Source organism: Myotis daubentonii, chromosome 6 (assembly GCF_963259705.1).
Source record: "Myotis daubentonii chromosome 6, mMyoDau2.1, whole genome shotgun sequence".
Lineage (NCBI taxonomy): Eukaryota > Metazoa > Chordata > Mammalia > Chiroptera > Vespertilionidae > Myotis > Myotis daubentonii.
The window spans coordinates 11,353,018-11,372,256 of NC_081845.1; the positions used below are offsets into that span (position 1 = coordinate 11,353,018).

General features: G+C 41.6%; 2 protein-coding genes across 2 annotated transcripts in view; one reads left to right on the top strand and one right to left on the bottom strand.

Annotated features, from left to right (window-relative positions):
* TRAPPC3L (trafficking protein particle complex subunit 3L) overlaps positions 1–1,777 on the bottom strand; it is a gene marked incomplete at its 5' end in the record, with an annotated part of 53,550 nt that extends 51,773 nt beyond the window's left edge. The window contains one exon of the mRNA XM_059699742.1: positions 1,415–1,777. Within this exon, the coding sequence (XP_059555725.1) occupies positions 1,415–1,777 (363 nt within the window). The remainder of the gene's footprint in view (positions 1–1,414) is intronic.
* On the top strand, positions 1,766–18,221 carry RWDD1 (RWD domain containing 1). Its single transcript, XM_059700120.1, has 7 exons — positions 1,766–2,009; positions 11,010–11,075; positions 11,962–12,092; positions 13,962–14,105; positions 16,447–16,579; positions 17,285–17,347; positions 17,929–18,221. Exons 1-7 carry the CDS (start codon positions 1,937–1,939, stop codon positions 18,048–18,050), a joined length of 732 nt encoding a protein of 243 aa, XP_059556103.1. The 5' UTR covers positions 1,766–1,936; the 3' UTR covers positions 18,051–18,221.
* Positions 18,222–19,239: the final 1,018 nt, after the last annotated feature.

Genomic DNA, 19,239 nt, shown 5'->3' on the forward strand with positions numbered 1-19,239 from the left:
TCTCCCAGGTGGGTCAAGCGCAGTCATTGCACCAGGACGTCTGGCTCCGCCTGCAGGCGCCGGCCCGCAACCTGAACACGGTCTCACCGCCTCCACTCGCACAGCTCGGGTCTAAGTCACCGTCGTTGTCTTTTGCTTAGATTGGTACCATAGCCTCCTCACTGGTCCCCGTATATTTACACTTGGTAGCTAAAGTCAGATTGTCCCTCTTCCGGCGAAACCCTCCAATGACCCTACGTGACCTGTAATTCCGCCCCCGCCCCCCCCCCCCCCCCATCCCCACCCAGGTCCCTGTGCACCAGCCACACAGGCTTCCGAAATACCAAGTGGGCTCCGGGTCAGGAGCTCTGCCTGCTCCCTCTGCCCAGAAGCTCTTTAGCCGGTGACAAACCCTTCATTTGTCGGAACCGAGGTATCCAGGAGAGTAAGCTCCGTGCATGTGCAAAGTTACTCCGTGTATTGATTCTCATCATCTTCAGAAGAGATCCCGCTTCCCCCCCCCCCCAAGTTTAAAAGAATGCCCCCTCACCCTTAACACTTAAGTACCACGGGGTACCTGAATGTCTGTGTCCATGCCTTCCTCCGCGACAAGGAAGCAATACTCCCTCACACAAGATCCACGCCTTCCCGTCCACGGGGCACGTTCATTTCAGGGTGATCAGGGTGAAAGCAAACTCGAGCGCCTCATCGCTAGGGACCTTATTACAAACGGTTTCCCCACTACACCCGCGGAACCTGCTTTCATACAGAAAACAAAGCAAAGGGAAATATAAAGGAGTGTAAAAAGTCTCCTAGTGTTGGAGTATTTTATTGTATTTCCCACTTTTATTTTTTTACTTAACCATGTTCCTTTATTATAAACATAGTTATTTCACATTGTTCTTATAAAAGCAACATGCTTAGCCAGTTGCTTAGCTTTTGCCATTACGGTCCTTTGAAAACCTTTGGAACTGATGCGATGAACTGACAGGTGACATGTATACGTTTGAAGCATATTCCTCGGCTTTATGTTCCCAAGTCGAAGGTTCTGGACAATTTTCAGAGTTCTGACACTTTCACATGGCTTTTCAAAACTGCTCCTGAAACCGACACCCTCTTGATCAATTCACAGAAATCCGCAATCACAGACATCTTTAAGTCCGGGTACAGCCGCGTGCATTTCACACACTTAGAAGTGGAGCCTCAGGATCTGAAGGCAGAAGCCAGATCTCCGGACTTGCCGTCAGTCTCTCCCCCGATTCATTCGGAGTCGCCGTTCAAGGGTCGGGCCCGCGGGACCCACCGGCGGAGCTTCCGCTTCCCTCCCTCTGCCGCTGGCTTCTGCACGGCTTCCCGCCCAGCTCCCGCGGGACGCCACGGCCTTCGGGGTGGAAGCGCAGAAACCGCCTGCACCCCACCATCAGCCCGCACTCACAGTGCGCGCCGGTCTCCCCACAGGCCATCCGATCGCAAACCGAAAAGCCGGAAACGCCGGAGGCGGCGAACTCCCTCCCCGAGCCTCCACCGGCGACTCCCTCCCGCTCGGGAACCAGAGGCCGCCCTTCAGCCCTGACTCATCGAGCGCGGATGCCGCGCGGAGGGGCTCCTCGGGCTCAGGCCCCGCGAAGTCCCGGAGCCGGCCTAGGTGTCTGTGGCGAACGCCAGAACCGGAGCCCTCACCATCCCGGCCAATCCCGAGCGGGCGTGGCACAGGCGGCTGCTCAGCGCCCCGCCGGCCAGGCCCAACGAGTCGAACGCGGAACTCGGGAGCAGGCGGAGGCCGGCGCGGGGCTGGGGCTCAGCTGGCCTGCCTGGCTCTGGGCGGCGGGCCTCCCAGCCGGGGACTCTGCGCCTGCGCCCGCCCGGCCGCTGCCCGCTCTCCCGGCGCCGCCGTGGTCCCGGCTGCGGCGCGCCGCCTGGGTGTCTGGGCGATCCATGGGCAGCGGCGAGGGCCACGATGACAGACTACGGCGAGGAGCAGCGCAACGAGCTGGAGGCTCTGGAGTCCATCTACCCCGACTCCTTCACAGGTGACTTCCGCGGCCGCGTGCCCGCAGCCGTCCCGGGCTGGGGTGGGATGGGCCGTAGCCGCCGCCGCCCTCGGCCTCCCGGGCCACGATGGTGGCAGGACAGCGAGGCCGCGCGGCCACCTCTCCCGCCCCTCTCTCCTCCATTCTTCCCGCGAAGTGTCCAGGCCACTTGGGAGCAACTCCGCGGCTGTTGCTCCGCCGGTTCCCTGGGACCTAAAAGTCCCGGCGAGGCTGGCTGGGTCCCAGGAGACTGTCAGGCCTCGAATTCGGTCCCGGACGCTTAGGTGCCAGTGTAACTTACGGGAACCGGAGGGTGAACGACATTAACACGAAACATACTCCACGTGGGAAACATGCTCCGCGTCCAGCGCCGCAAAGGCGCCCGTCTTCACATCCTCACCTGCGTTCGGGGAGAAGCCGTTTTCCTACGAATAAAGTGTATGGGAATCAGAGTAGTGTTTATCTAGCATCAGTGTGCGAGCAGCATTGTTCTGGAAGTGTGTCCTTTTCCTTCTTTAAAAAAAAAAAAAAAAAAAGTGTCCTGGCATTCTGCAGAATGCCCAGTGAGTGATGGAGCCCAGAGTTCAGGTCCGCTGTGGACTCGCAGGTGGTCAGGCAGGAGGCGGCATTAGACTCCATCCAGCCCGGGCTGCGTGCAGCCGGCGGGGCGGCGGGGGCTCGGGAACGGGGGGCGGGGCGGGGGGGCGGGAGCGGCGTGCTCTGGGTCGGCCAGCGAGCTGGGTCTGGAACTCCTTTCCTGCACCTTCACCTTCAGACGTGTGGGATGTAGGATCAGGCTCCGGCTGGGATGGGGGGGGGGGGGGGAGCATTACGTGGCAGGTTGAGCTAAGCAGAGGTTCTCAATCTGTGGGTCGCGACCCCTTTGGTGGTCGAACGACTCTTTCACAGGGATCGCCTAAGACCATCCTGCATATCAGATATTTACATGACGATTCATAACAGTAGCAACATTACAGTTATGAAGTAGCAACGAAAATAATTTTATGGTTGGGTCACAACATGAGGAACTGAGAACCACTGAGTTAATGTAACATGTTGAGAAGTGCATGACGTCAAGGAAGACACTTGTGTATTAAGCGGTGCTCCAGACGATTCTTTAAAAAAATATATATTTCTTTATTGATTTAAGAGAGAGGGAGGAAGAGACACATCAATGATGAGAGAGAATCATTGATTGGCTGCTTTCCGCACGCCCCCTACTGGGAATCAAGCCTGCAACCCGGGCATGTGCCCTTGGCCGGAATCGAACCTGGTACCTTTCAGTCCTCAGGCCGAGGCTCCATCCACTGAGCTAAACCGGCCAGGGCCAGACGATTCTTAAAATGCAGCAAGACAGCCGTGTCTGTGGCTTCTCCCACGTTACACTCAGTTGTTTTTTTGTGTTGTTTTTTTTTTGAGAAGTGATGAAATAAAAGCAGTCAGAGCGAGTTGAACCCGGATTTGTGGGACTTCTGTTCCCCATGCCTTCCTCTGGGTGTCGTCTGTCATTGACCGTCAGAATTCAGTGTGTAAGGTTCGTTACTTCAACTCAAGCCCCAGCCCCTCTCCCTTCCATCGTGTCGTGTAGTTTTCTCAGCTACCCCGTGTAGCCCCCGCCCCGTTCATGTTCTCTCTCACCAGCAGCTCAGCTGTGCTGTGAGGATGTTAATGGGGTGAGTGAAGAGGGCTTGGGAGTGTCGTTAACTGGGTGTGTATGGAGTCTGGCTCCCTTCTCTCTCCTTGCTTATGTGTCAGTATCTAAATAAATTGGAATATAGGGTCAGTTGTTGGATATACTCTTAATTGTGACATGTGGCCATTCCGGTTACATTGGAAATGTCACAGGCACGGACACTGTGTAGGCAGAGTTCAGAAGGCATTAAGATGTGCTATTCTTTTCATTTCTTTGGACATAAAGTATCCCTCATTAAATACTGTGCATATAAGCATTTATAAAAGTGATACATTTTTAACCCTACAACAGCCTTGGTGGTTCTTTTGTATTGTGGTAGGCCCTGATACAGTTCAGTGTATGTAATTCTTGTCAGAGGCAAAAGTGCTTGAGGATTATGCGTTAGGATAATAAAAGACCAATAATAAGTTGATGACTATTTGACGCCTGCAAGTATTCTGCAGGATCAGCTGAGCCCATCAGTCTCTAATTCCTATCAACATGCCTAGAGTCTTTGCAATAAATAAATTGAGATGTCTTGATTAATAGTTTTTTCAAGAATCCTGCCTTACTTGTTAATCACGTTCTTTAGGAAACCTCTCAGGGAAAAGGCAGAGAACTTTGGAATAAAATGTTTTCATGTTGAGTCTTTTGAAATCTTCAGGATTTGCAAGGTTTACTGTTTTACGGCCTTCTTTTGTGTTGATTTTATACTTTCATATTTTCGGACCAGGTTTAAGAAAGAAAGATTGCTTGTGTCAGTTAGCCAAGGGACACAAATTGGCAGTTTTCTAACTACATTTTGAAACACACTTAATATTGGATTTTTAATATTATATTTGGTAAATGCTCAATGCTGTTGATGAAGGATGTAGATATGCCTTTTTTTTTTTTTTTTTTTGATAGATGGTTGAGTGCTTGACAGAAAAGCCTTGTTAAGCACATTATGACCCCCTTGTGGAAGCAGGAGGCATAGGTCAGCCAGCTGTAGCCTTAGCCATATAGACCTAGATTAACCTCAGAATTGGTTGCTTAACTATCTGCAAAGAACTTTTGGTCCAGTGTTGCATTTGTTGTAAATTCTAAACATATCATAATACAGTTTCTTCTTTTTGCCTGTTCTATAGCTTGACTGCGTATTGACCCAGTGTTTCCAACTACTAGTCTTCCAAAATATAAACAGACTCTCCTGTAACACATTCTCCTTCAGTAGTGCCTCACTAGGCAAGGCCCAGCTAAGGTCGTAGAATTTGGTTATTTCCATTTCTGTATCAGAATCTGGCTATGAGAAGTTTTGTGGAAACATACGTGTTGGCTTTGGGCTAACCAAAAGTCTAGTTCCCCGAATTCTGGTTGGTCTTACAAAGAGAGGTAATCCTGTATTTGCTGGGTCAGTACCTCAAAGTAGCAGCCATGAGCCTTTAACATTTATGATTGCATCTTACAGATAGGGCAGAAGTCATCATGTGAAAGCAGTTTTTCTTGACAGACACATCCTAAGAAGCAAAGGGTCTATTTTAATATGCTGTCTGGTACTTTGTTAAAACCTTAATGTCATTTGTGTGTCCCTTGAGTGTACTTGTCAGCTGCTCTACCTCCTTTATCTCTGTTCTTGACAAAATCTTTAATTCTGTCCATCTGTCCCTATACCACCTACCACTTCTACCCCCCACTGGTTCATTCCACTATGCCCAACAGCCTGACTCTTTTTCTCAAACGCATTTGATCCACTTACAATGGTGGAAGTCTAGTATCTTTAGGAAGGCTGATCTTTCCTCTACTTGCCCCAACAGTAATGCATTGGAACTGGGATTATTCTTTCAGCAGAATACAGGAATCAGTCATCTTTGCAAGCCCAGTTAAGTAACTTTCCCATCCCTATTTTAGTCATCTCCAAGCTTTGTCATATTATTCTTTTCCATGTTTTTTTAAATACACTTTAAAAAATTAGGTTTAGCTGTGACAGAAAACCTCAAATTACAGTGGTTTTTAAAAGGTAAAAGTTTATTGCTCTTGCACATAAAAAATAGTTGTGTAGCTCTCATCCAAAACTTCCTCAGGGACCCAGGCTTTTTAGTTCTTTGTCATCCCCAAGATGTAGTCACCCTCATGGTAAAGATGGTAGCATTCCTTTTCCAGGCAGTAGGTTAAAGAAAATATAGTTGAGGAAATTTCCTAGAAATTGTCAAAGGACTTACTTGCTTCCATCTCAATTAGTTGGAACTCAGTCATTTCATGAGACCTAACTGGAAGGGAGGCTGAGAAATGTACTTTTTATTCTGTGTGCTCAATTAAAAATGGTCAGTATGCTCAGTTAAAAATGGTCTGATTGGCCCCGGTTGGGTAGCTTTGTTGGTTAGGGTGTTGTCCCGATATGTCAAGGTTGCCCGTTCAATCCCCCATCAGGATACATACAAGAATCAACCAAATGAATGCATAAATAAGTGGAACAACAAATCGATGTTTCTCTCTCTGCCTCTCTCTCTCTCCTTCTCTCTTTCTTCCTTCCTTTTTCTCACTCTTAAAAAAAAATGATATGACTGGAAGAAGGGGAGAGGATTTGGCGGGATATTAGCAGTGTTCTCCAGTATCCTTTTTCTTGTTGTTTCTGGGTCACAATTTTTTCTCTCTAATGGCTGCCAGGTGTAGTGGGTATTATTAGCTCTGTGTCCTTAGACCAGTGGTTCTCAACCTTGGCTGCACATTAGAATCACATGGAAATCTGTTTAAAATCCTGATTTCTGGGCCTCATCCTTCGGAAATTCTGTTTCTTTGTGACTAATGTTGTGGCCCCACCCCATAACAAGGAAACAGAATTTCCGGAGGATAAGGCCCAGAAATCAGGATTTTAAAAAGATTCCCAGGTGATTCTAATGTGCAGCCAAGGTTGAGAACCACTGCCTTAGACAAATCATATAACTTCTCCAGTCCTCAGTTTCCATATCTGTTTAAAGAAGAATAATGTAAATGGAAATACTTTATGACTGTTAACTATAAGACACTCTTCACTGGAAATTTACCATATTAGTTTCTGATTCTTCTAATAATAGCTTTATAATTCCTCGTCCTTATCAGCGAATAGTTTTGATTTCCGTTTTCATCAACTGCTGACGAAATGGAAATCAGTAGCCACACCTTGGAAATGCCATCTTCAAAAATCTGGCTTCTGAGATTCCTCTTTCTATCTATAAACTTTGTAGCCCTCTAGTTCTTTCATCCCCGTACTTTCACTGAATATGCCTTTTGTCATGATCTCTTATGGATTAATTGTTTATCAGCTTCTTTCGTGTTCATGTTGCCTCCCTAATCTGTCTGGCTCCAAAGGTCAGGCAGTTGAAGATGTTCTTGCTACCACCCATATCATCATTTACCAAGTATTTACCAGTTGTGATTGTTACAAGCCCAGTCTATTGGGAAAAGACATTGGATAAGTAATATACAGCACAGTGTGATGGCTCTTTCATGGAAGTATGTACAGGGTGCAGCTGGAGCATAGGGAGAGATGAGGGTCTGAGTTGTTTTGGAAAACTGAGGGGTGATGAGGAGTTATATGAATGAAATGTGGGGACGGACTGTTACAGAAAACCGGAGAAGAACCAAGCAACGCTTAGAGAGATAGTTACATTTATTATTATGTGGCCCCAGAGAAAAATGTCTCTAGAATTCTGGGCGAAGTCACACAGGAAGTTTCCTGTATTTATACCTTTTTACCCTTTTTGTCTCCCAAATATGGGGTTTTCCGGTCCCCTTTGCAAGTTCTTTTTTTTTTTTTTTAATATATTTTATTGATTTTTTTACAGAGAGGAAGGGAGAGGGATAGAGAGTCAGAAACATCGATGAGCGAGAAACATCGATCAGCTGCCTCCTGCACACCCCCACTGGGGATGTACCCACAGCCAAGGTACATGCCCTTGACCGGAATCGAACCTGGGACCCTTCAGTCCGCAGGCCGACACTCTATCCACTGAGCCAAACTGGTTACAGCCCCTTTGCAAGTTCTTAAAGAGCCCGTGTGTGCTGGGGCTTTGAGACCTCGACCAAAGGCTTGGCCTGGTGCCAGCACTGATAACTTTGGGGAAGGTTCAGTGGCCTCCTGAAATGGGAGTAGTCTTATTTTCCTTATTATTTAAGCCAGCAAGCATTTACAGAAGCCAAAATGCAGGGTTAAAATTTCAAACAGCAGTTTTTATTTAAGGTGGATGCTTCAGGACCACAGCATGAGTAGAAGGATGAGTCTGTGTCCAATGGGCAAGTGGCCTGGTATTGCTAGAATATAAAGGGGGAAGTGGGAGTTGTGGAAATGAGACCTGACAAGTAAGCAGGGGCCAGATCACAAAGGGCCTCGGTAGGAATTTAGGCATGATCTTACAGGCCAAGGGTTCATTGCCCATTTCCTCCCCACCTAGCTGCACAGGCACATATGCATCGTAGACACATTGGAGGGGCACGTTGTAGACACTGCTGTGTCAGACCTGGATCTTGATAGCTGGGGTGGTTCACAAATAAAAGTATTTTCTTGAATTTGTTTTTACCTCTCATGGCTGCTGCTTTTCTTTTCATATCTGGCACTTTTTCCACCTCTTATGTTGGAGACCGGGTGTAAGCTGACACGGTCCTTGCACCTGAAGGGGCTAGCAAGGCTGGGACCCTTACCCACACAGTTTTCCCAGACTTGTTTGGGTGGCGGTTATCAGTAGAATAAGAGCAACCTTTGTAGAATGAGAACAGCCTTTCATGGCTTACCAAGAAGCCTGTAACTATTTACTGATATTTGCTGTACCAAGAATTTGTCCTTCTGCTCTGTCTCTCCCTTAGAGATTAAGAGGAACAAAGAATACATTCCTCTTGACAGACCTCCTATTCAGTGTTTTGTGTATAAAAGGCATTGCGTGGTTAATAAACTTGCTGCAGTTCCTCGATTGACCTGTAGTCCTCCCGATCCCGCTCTGCTGTCTTTCTTTCTTCTCTTAATTCCCACCTCCCTACCTCAGCCCAGTTCAACATGTCAGGCTGGCCCTGACACTCTTACATTTCGTCCCCCAAATTTAGGGTTCCTTACAAAGCTGGCTTTGGTCCTTATTTCACTCTCCATTTTCTCTCTAGTCATAGCTTTAGCTATCACCTCTTTGTGAATGATCCCAAATTGAATTCAAACCTACCTCTAGCTCCATTTGCTCATTTCTGATTGCATACTCAATTCCTCCAACTGAAGGTACTCTGTGTCCTTCAAATGAATCACATTTGATTTTTCTTTTTGCATTTCTTGTTTTTGTTCGTGGCTCCACCATCCTCTGCCTGCATATTCAAAATGTCATTCATCACCATGTTCCTTGCTATTCCCATTGGTGCCAACCTCCTTCAGAACCTCATTATCTTTGCTGGGACAATTTCATTAGCTATCGAGTTCATCCTGCCTCTCTGGCCTCCTTTCTTTCCTTTCACTTTATGCACTGTTGCTAGATTTATTTCGTGTGTTTAGAAATACAATTCTGACCATATCACTGCTGCTAGAAAACAAAAAATAAAAACCTATCACTGTCCACAACTAAACTTTCAACTGTACTTTAAACTAGTGTTCCTCATTCACCTCACTCACACACATTTCCATCAAATGGGATAGTTTCTTATTCCCTATTGTTCCTTAAGCTTTTCTACCATTATACCCTTGCTGCTGTGTTAATCTACATCTTTTTCTCCATCTCTACTTACCACTATGCCTTAATTCATAGCCTAGCTCAAATGATTTTACTGGAATTTCTCAGCTGGAAAAAGTTTTTCTTTTTAAATGAAACTCTATAAAGTTATTAAGTTCTGCAGCTACTACCTGTATAACCTTGGGAAAATTAGTAAAAAGCTTTTATCTCAGTTTTCACATCTATAAAACTGGTATAATACAATATTTAATTGGTTCTAAGACATATTTTTACATTTTAACATCTCTGCAATATGAATTTGTCTTACAAAATCTATCACGTATCATAGTTTAATTGCAGCTTTTTTTTCTTAGTGGTACATAAAGTAGCATGTATCTTATACTTGGTAGCCTTTTAAGTTTGGTGAAATACAGTAACAATATAAAATCATGGTTTTGGTGTGAGAATTAACAGGTCTTTATGTAAGTGCATAGCACAGTACAGGCACAAAGTAATGCTCAATAAATGTTAGCTGTTGTTATTGGCTATAAGTGATTCCTAACTTACCACCTCATGAAGTCCTAGAAAATGGTAGTAAGTTGTAATGTCATTGGGTTGAACCTTTATTTCTGTAGTTTTAATGTTTACATTTCATGACATGTAAATACTAAAGTTGGTCATGAAAAGAAATTAGGAATGAAATATATCAAATATATTTTACACATTTGTTTTTTAAAAAAGGTAGAGCCAATCATAAAAGCTTTATTATAATTTCTGTTCAGGGACATTTTCATCATGGGCTGGCCTGTCTGAGGCCCATTAAAATAGGAGTCCAGTGAGTCTTTTATCTTTCCGACAAACACCTCTCAAGTAATCGTAGATGTTCATCATTGTTTCAAGTACTTTTAAACTTCAGTTAAACTGAAGGCATATGTCTTGAAATTTTCATTGTTAGTGAATATTTATGAAACTCAGAAGTTCCGGAGTAGGGAAAGCTGAGTAGTTTCCATAGTGACTTCTGCAGAGATCCCATGCTCTTCCATTTCAGAGAGAGGCTGCTGACCTGCTTCCACCCTTGTCAGGGGCCAGTGCTTCCCAGGCCTGGAGGGAGGCACAGGCTTTTCTCATGGACTCAGCAGCTGTCATGGGTGGCTCGACTTTCCTTGTTTATTCTTGTCATGGTTCTGAATGCCAGTTTTCTTCGTTTGGTACTAGAGATGCTGTGGGAGAGATTACCTAGAAGACACAAGCTCTAAGAAATTAATATTTACTGTTTGTCATGAAGATTCTGAATTGTATTTCAGAATATATTAGTGTAAAAATTAGTGATAATACTGAATATTTATCAGTGGCTAGTTTCTAATAAGAAACATCAAACTTTTTGTTATTCCATTTGGGAATTTTTTAGAATATAATTTTCCATATATAGGTGGAGATTTTGAATTAAAGGTATATTACTTAATTATTTTAATTGATTTGATGAAACTCCAGGAAGGTATCTACTATAGGTATTTCTTTCCAGATTAAAGACAACCAGAGATTTAAATAGAAAATTGATGGATGTGTTTTATCATTTGCGTGTTCTACTTAATCTGTATTTGCGCAAGTGGAATCACTTTCCCTGACTGGGTAGTGATATTTGGCTAATGAGGAAAGCATCTTAATAACTTAACCTCTATGTATATTTTCTTGCAGTATTATCAGAAAACCCTCCTAGTTTCACCATTACTGTGACATCCGAGGCTGGAGAAAATGATGAAAGTAAGTCTAATAAAAAAATACTTGTGGTTTTTCTAAGCCTCTCAGGAATTTTACTCATTCCAGAGCCATTATTCTGTGCTGGGCCTTGCAGGTGCAGAGGTGCTGAGGTGCTGTTAAGAATCTAGTGTAAGTGTTGTGCATTTCTAGTTGGTATACTATGTAAACATGACTTCTAGAGAAATAGAAAATCAATAAAATACATTCTGACACAATACCAGTAAGCTTAGTTTTTAAAAGCAAAACAGAAACATTAACGATACATCAGATGGAGAAAAAGTAAGATATTTTTTGGCCAAAACAAGACTTGGCATGCATATGTATTCCAGTGGTTGTGTGGCATTTTGTTCAATGATTATTATTTTTCCATGACTTTTTTATCTTTGGACATATAGATTGTTTACTGGATTTTTGCTGCTATAAATTAGTCAAGATAAACACCTATCTGCGTGGTTTTATCTCTCTCTTCAGGATGGATATTCTACTGTTATTTAAATATATATGTATAGATGAGTTAAGTGAAAAGTTTTTCACACAGCCTCTCACACTGTCTACTTCAAAACATATCATCTAACAGCCCATAGCAATCCCCTGCTGGTGTTGTGCAGATAGAAATATAGGTCCCAGGGCTACCGCCAGGTCTTCTGCACTGGGACTGGCTTCAGTAGAGGCCTGAAAATGAGCCTACGCAGTAATTATTCTGTGTTGTATGTTGTACCTTTTGTTCATCTTGAGGGTTTTAAAAATAGTGTAACTTGTTTTTTTTTAACCTTGTTTTTCTTTGCTTTCTATTGACACGTAAATTAATTACTGATTCAACAAAGATGTTGACTTCTCTATTATTTATACTTTAAGGTATTCATAGCAAACTGTTTTCTGGTGTTTTTAGCTGTCCAGACTACCCTCAAGTTTACATACAGTGAGAAATACCCAGATGAAGCCCCCCTTTATGAAATATTCTCCCAGGAAAATCTAGAAGATAATGATGTCACAAGCATCTTAAAATTATTAGCATTACAGGTAAGGTTTTGTAATGGTATTATTTTTTTTGGCCTTAAGTATTATACATCAATTGCAAGAGTCAAAAAATTCTATTAAACATGTATAATTATTACATTGAAAAAGCAGAATTCATTATCTATATATATATATATAAAATAAAGAAATATGCTAATTAACCAGGACGCCATAATGGGTGGACCGGACAGGAGGAGGTTGCTCGCACAGCGTCTGGGGCGGGGCAGCAGGGGCCTTCATGTGCCTGCGCTGGGGGAGGGCCTGATCAGCAGCAGCCACGGCTGCTTCAAGGGCCGGACCAGAGGGTGGGCAGTGCTGCACGATTTCGAATCGTGTGTTGGGCTCCTAGTATGTATATATATTTGTTTGTTTCCCACTCTGTCTTTAGACTTAAGCTGTTCCTGTATCCCTGTTTTGAACTCAGTCAGCCCCATGACTTTTAGATATAAAAAGTCTGACAGGTAAAAGCACAACTTCAATTAGATTTTCAGAATATCCAGTTCCATGTGCAGTTAAAAATTCCAACTGAGCCAAAACCGGTTTGGCTCAGTGGATAGAGCGTCGGCCTGCGGACTGAAGGGTCCCAGGTTCGGTTCCGGTCAAGGGCATGTACCTGGGTTGCGGGCACATCCCCAGTAGGAGATGTGCAGGAGGCAGCTGATCGATGTTTCTCTCTCATCGATGTTTCTAACTCTCTATCTCTCTCCCTTCCTCTCTGTAAAAAATCAATAAAATATATTTAAAAAAAAAAATTCCAACTGAAAAGAATTGAAATTTTCAACCCCTCTGACCTGTTGCAGGCTAGTTGCCTACAATCTGGGAAGAAGAATAGTGATTGATTTTTTTCTTATGTCTCCTTATCCCTAAGCTTACAAATAGCAACAATGGTTTGTGACTCCTCTAAGAGGGGAGATTATGAAGAAGAAAAATGGGTATTGGAAAATTTTTATTTGGCTAGTTCTGTGGTGGGATGGGCTACCCACAGTATTCAAAGCTGTCTCTTGCTTGGGTAGAGAGTTTCCATGTGTTTTTCAGAGTAGGGAGTAGGGAGGACAAGCAAAATCTTTACCATCTTAAAATCAGAAGTCTTAGTTTTGTTTGTTTGCTCTAAGAATTAACAGAAAACATGTCTCCATCTTAAATGTGACTTGTATATTTCCAAGAGTATTGATCTTCTTAATGTTGATACTTTAAAAATATCTGGAGCTCCCAGCAAGCGTGGCTCAGTGGTTGAGCGTTGACCTATGAACCAGGAGGTCATGGTTCAATTCCCAGTCAGGGCCTTCAAATGACCAACTTCAAAGTAGCTTTTGCATTGTAGTCCTTCCATGAGTCAGAGATGCTTTTATATTTGGTTTTGAACCATTTCAAATCAAAAGAAAAAAGTAGATGAAGATAAATCACAGAACTACCTACAATCTTTATTATTACTATATTATGTTAGTAAATTGTTCTGGCCTTAAAGTTCACTTCATTGTCACAGCTCTTAAAATATCCAAAAGGAACTAAAATAATGAAAATATGCTTAAGAGCTGATGCTACTAGCTACTATAGGAAAGGTCTTCTGAATTCTATCTACATGTATGACTATTAAACAGAATTTACTGAAATGTCTGGTTTAGGTTGGATATAGTAAATTACTTTAAAATTTAAGATATTGTTTATATATGTTCAGTTCTTAAATAATCATTTATTCAAGTGTCTGAACTGATATATAACTGAATTAGTAATCATATTATGAATGCACGGAATTTAGTTATTATGCTGAAACACTCTAATGGATTTTTTTAATTTGTCTGAGAAGTATGCTTCTCACTACAACCCCTTTTTTTGTTGTTGCTTTTTTGTTTGTTTGTTTGCTTTGTTACATAGGCAGAAGAAAACCTTGGTATGGTGATGATCTTTACTTTGGTAACAGCTGTCCAAGAAAAATTAAATGAAATAGTGGATCAAATAAAAACTAGAAGAGAAGAAGAAAAGAAACAAAAAGAAAAAGAAGCAGAAGAAGCCGAAAAGGTATATTAAAAGCCATGGTTTTTTCACTATTCTCTAAATCTGCCCTCCCTCCCTTCTGTTTTTTATTGTTGTTGTTGTTTTTATCTGTTTTTGTTTTTGGAAATTTAAGTGATTTTTTGGAACTCACAAAAATAAATGAAAATAAATTTTAGTAAAGCTTTATAAATAAAATCTTAGGAGTTCCTCATTTTGTTGGTGGCATAACACAAGTAACAATAATCAGTAAAGTTTAGTAAAGCTCATGCAGGTAAGATCAAGAAATATAAATTACTTCACTTACGGTATAGAGCAGGGGTGGGCAAACTTTTTGACTCGAGGGCCACAATGGGTTCTTAAACTGGACCGGAGGGCAGGAACAAAAGCATGGATGGAGTGTTTGTGTGAACTAATATAAATTCAAAGTAAACATCATTACATAAAAGGGTACGGTCTTTTTTTTTTTTTTTTTAGTTTTATTCATTTCAAACAGGCCAGATCTAGCCCGCGGGCCGTAGTTTGCCCACGGCTGGTATAGAGTTTAGAATTAATAATGCCCCCACCAGAGTGATTTAAATACATTCATGCAATGCTTAACACGAATATGTTTTGAGAAGTGCATTGTTAGGCATTTCATCATTGTGCGAACATCATAGAGTACACTTATACGAACCGAGATGGTATAGCCTACTGCACATCTAGGCCATTAGGTATAGCCTATTGCTCCTAGGCTACAGACCTGTACAGCATGTTGCTGTACTGAATACTGTAGGCATTTATAACACAATTTGTGTATGCACTAGGTAAGTATTTGTGTACCTAAACATAGAAAAAGTACAATAAAAATTGGTATAAAAGATAAAAATGGTACACCATTAGACTTTATAAAGACTGCACACTTGCCCTAACCGGTTTGGCTCAGTGTATAGAGCGTCAGCCTGCAGACTCAAGGGTCCCAGGTTCGATTCCGGTCAAGGGCATGTACCTTGGTTGTGGGCACATCCCCAGTGGGGAGTGTGCAAGAGACAGCTGATCGATGTTTCTCTCTCATCGATGTTTCTGACTCTCTATCCCTCTCCCTTCCTCTCTGTAAAAAATCAATAAAATATATTAAAAAAAAAAAAAAGACTGCACACTTAGGCTACACTGAATTTATAAAATATGAGATTAAATCAAGCACAAGAGAAAATGCTGCAGTTAAGAAACTTGGTAAACACAAGATGTGTGAGGCTGCTGGTGTAACATGGCATACTGCTTTACAGCAAACTTTTCATATAAATAGAAGAAAGAGTACATTCTAAAATAACGATAAAAGTACAGTATAGTAAATGCATAAACCAGTAACATAGTTGTTTATTATCATTATCAAGTAGTAGCGTCCTATCTAATAAAAGAGTAATATGCAAATTAGCCATCACTCCGTCACAAAGATGGTGGTGCCCAGTCCCCTCAGCCCCTCCAGAGTCCCCCAGTCCTGTGGGGGCGGCCACTAAGAGCAGGCAGCATGAGCAGCCTGGCAGAATGCTTGCTTCGTCGCCACGGCAACGAGGCAAGTGTTCCGCCTGGCCGCAGAGGGCCTCTGGGCAGTGGGTGCAGAGCGTCCCGCCCTGGCCATGGAGGGCCCCAGGGCTGCGGGTGTGGAGTGGCCAGGCCCCACAGTGAGCAGAGAACCACGGGGAGTGGGCCTAAGTTGTCAGGGCTCTCGGATTGGAGAGGGTGCAGGTCAGGCTGAGGAGTCCATCCCCCATGCACGAATTTCATGTACTGGGCCTCTAGTTGTATATAATTGTATGTGCAATATTTTTATACAACTAGTAGCACAGTAAGTTTGTTTACATCAGCATCACCACAAACACATAGTACACTTCCCTATGACATTTGGACAGCTACGATGTTACTAGCCTAGAGGAATTTTTCTACTCCGTTATCTTACACAACCACTGTCGTATAGGTATTGACTAAAATGTTGTTATGCGGCACATGACTGTATTTACAAAAAGAAAACCTCAAATTCTGAAATAAAGTAGAAAGATAAGCTATGATGCTAGTGTTCTAAATTGATGTGTATTCAAAACATCACTATTGACAGCAACAGCTTTCTTCTAAATAGTGAATAGCAATGGTTGTATGTTGCATATTATCTTTGTTTTTTGTAATAAAAATTATAAATGGACTTTTTCAGAATAAATCGCCAAAACCAATGAGAGTAGCCAGTGCAGGCAGATATCATTTTAAATACTTTAAAACTTAAAACAGTTTTTCCTGTAAGTGGCTATATTCATTTGTCTAGAAGATCATTAATTAAGTCTTATGTTTTAAACTGTTGTCTCACTTATCTGGTAACCTGTCTTTTTTATTTTCCAAGCAATTATTTCATGGCACTCCTGTTACAATTGAGAATTTCTTAAGTTGGAAAGCCAAGTTTGATGCAGAACTCTTGGAAATTAAAAAGAAACGAATGAAAGAAGAAGAACAAGCAGGAAAAAATAAATTAAGTGGTATGACTTGCCCCTATTTCTGCTCCCCTAAACATTTTGGCATTGGTTCTGATATAGCAAGAGGATCATTTGAACAGATTTCTATAAGACATTTTTTTTATCCTCACCTGAGGATATGTTTACTGATTTTAGAGATGAAGGGAGAGTGAGAGAGAGAAACATCGATGTGAGAGAAAAACATCGCTTGGTTGCCTCTTGCACCTGCCCCAACCAGGGATCAAATCCACAACCTAAGTATGTGTCCTGACTGGGAATCGAACCCAAAACCTTTTGGTACACAGGATGATACTCCAACCAACTGAGCCATCCAGCCAGGGCTGTAAGAAAATATACTTAGGCATCCAGGGGAAAAAAAGAGAAAGCATTCTCTCTACATGTTGATGTATTTTCACACTTAATTATAATTAATGTTTATGGGTTATCTTTGATCTAAATATTACAATGATAGATCTTGAGGTACAGCTACCATGACTTCCAGGATTATAAGCCTTAGAAGTGATAGAGTCACATTTGTTTTTCTAGGACTCGAGGCAGACTAGGTTATCAGTTGTTCCATTTTAATGCAAATACATTTTATATGCCTCTTAGCTCAGTTCGTAAATTTATTGAAATTCAGAAAAACAGATTTTCAGACTTTTTCCTGGAGAGTTGAAGAAGATGGAGGAAAACTATGCTGTTCAAATTAAACATATTTATTTCTTTTAGGGAAACAGCTATTTGAAACTGATCATAATCTTGACACATCTGATATCCAGTTCTTGGAGGATGGTAAGATAATATTAGAATTCCACATGTATATATATTGTACTGTTTTTAATATTAACCCATGAAAATCAGAGTAATAATGACAATAAATCTTTCCTCCCAAGGGTATAAAGAAATACATTTTAAAGAATAAATTCTAATGTTTGATAAATTTATACATAAACTATAGCAATATGTTCTTTAAAGCTTTCTGATCACTTAAGCAAAATCAAATATAGCAATAGATAAACAATTAAGATTACATTAGCTTCTAACAACTTGTAAACCAGGCCCATGGTCAGTGATCATCAACTTTGTATGACCAGGACATATCATTGTCTTCAATTTGTCACATGCCACATCATAAATAATTCATTCTAGAAAGGCTTTTTTTATAACTGGATTTTTTTAGACTATGAACTGGAAGCACAAAGTTGTTGTTAAAATGTGTGAGTCTCTGCTGACCATTACAGACCATTGTTGGCCTGTAATGATTTGCAGTAGCAATTTAATATTTCATCACCTCCCTTGCATGTGGAGAAGTTTCTGTTTGTACCTTTCATTCCCAAGTATAAGACTAAAGATGAAATCTTGTTTTTTTGCAGCTGGAAACAATGTGGAAGTAGATGAGTCTTTGTTCCAGGAAATGGATGACTTGGAGCTGGAGGATGACGAGGATGATCCAGACTACAATCCTGCTGACCCAGAGAGCGACTTGACCGATTGATGGGCCATCCCATCTGCCGAGGCTTGACTGCCACAGCATCTGTGGTTATGCCGAGAGGGTGTTGATTTTCCTTCCTTTTTTTCTAAGAAAAAAACAATTTTCAGGAGAATATTCTTCTGAAAGCTTTCATCAATGAACTAATAAACTGACCTTAAAATTTCAAATATAAAATGTTCAATTCCTCTTATTAGTGAGAAGAAGCTCACATACAGTCAAACCTCATTTCTCAAACGTCTGCCATCTTGAACAATTCGGTTCTCAACTAAATTGTTCACAGAACTAATGTTGAATCATACCTTGGTTTTCCACTCAGCAACCTTTTCATGTTGATTGATACCTCACCATGATAAAGTCTCTCAGGCAACAAACAAAGGAGAGAAATAAACATTAGCACAATTTTAAAACATAAAGAGGCCATCAAGAGTGCTAATGTTGTTAAAGGTGTGAAAGAAACAATGATCACAGCAATTGAAGAGGTAGAAAAACTTGTTTTGGATAAATGAAAAGCAGTTAGTCTAGTGATGGCGAACCTTTTGAGCTCAGCGTGTCAGCATTTTGAAAAATCCTAACTTAACTCTGGTGCCGTGTCACATATAGAAGTTTTTTGATATTTGCAACCATAGTAAAACAAAGATTTATATTTTTGATATTTATTTTATATATTTAAATGCCATTTAACAAAAATCAACCAAAAAAATGAGTTCGTGTGTCACCTCTGACACGTGTGTCATAGGTTTGCCATCACTGAGTTAGTCAGTGACAGCATTTCGGAGGCAGTGATATGAACAAGCAAAGATATTGCATGCTGTTCTGAAAGACACCCCTGGACCAAGTGCCAAAAGTGATGTAAGGCTAGTAGGGGGTGTTTTGATAAATTTAAGAAAAGAAGTGTTTATTTATAGATTAAACAGTACATTAGACATCTATATAAGAAAGGTGTAAATGGATTCATTTGGAGGTCTGGAATGGATTAATTCAATTTACATAATTTATAATGGGAAATGATTCCGTTTTTGAAAAAATCACTTCTCCAACAGCCTTCTGGAACGAATCAAGTTCGAGAACTGAGGTTCCACTGTATTTTAAATCATTTTGTGTTGGAAAGAGATCTTCAGACTAGAATATAGACTGCTGCTATGCTTAGGTGTGGTTTTATATACCAGGAATTGGAATAACTCAGTGACTTTTG

Bases quoted from the DNA above. Each gene is read 5' to 3' on its own strand.
- RWDD1 (XM_059700120.1), top strand. From the start codon at position 1,937: ATGACAGACTACGGCGAGGAGCAGCGCAACGAGCTGGAGGCTCTGGAG. The intron at 12,093-13,961 runs GTAAGGTTTTGT...TTTGTTACATAG, and splicing joins TAAAATTATTAGCATTACAG to GCAGAAGAAAACCTTGGTAT. The intron at 16,580-17,284 runs GTATGACTTGCC...TATTTCTTTTAG, and splicing joins AGGAAAAAATAAATTAAGTG to GGAAACAGCTATTTGAAACT.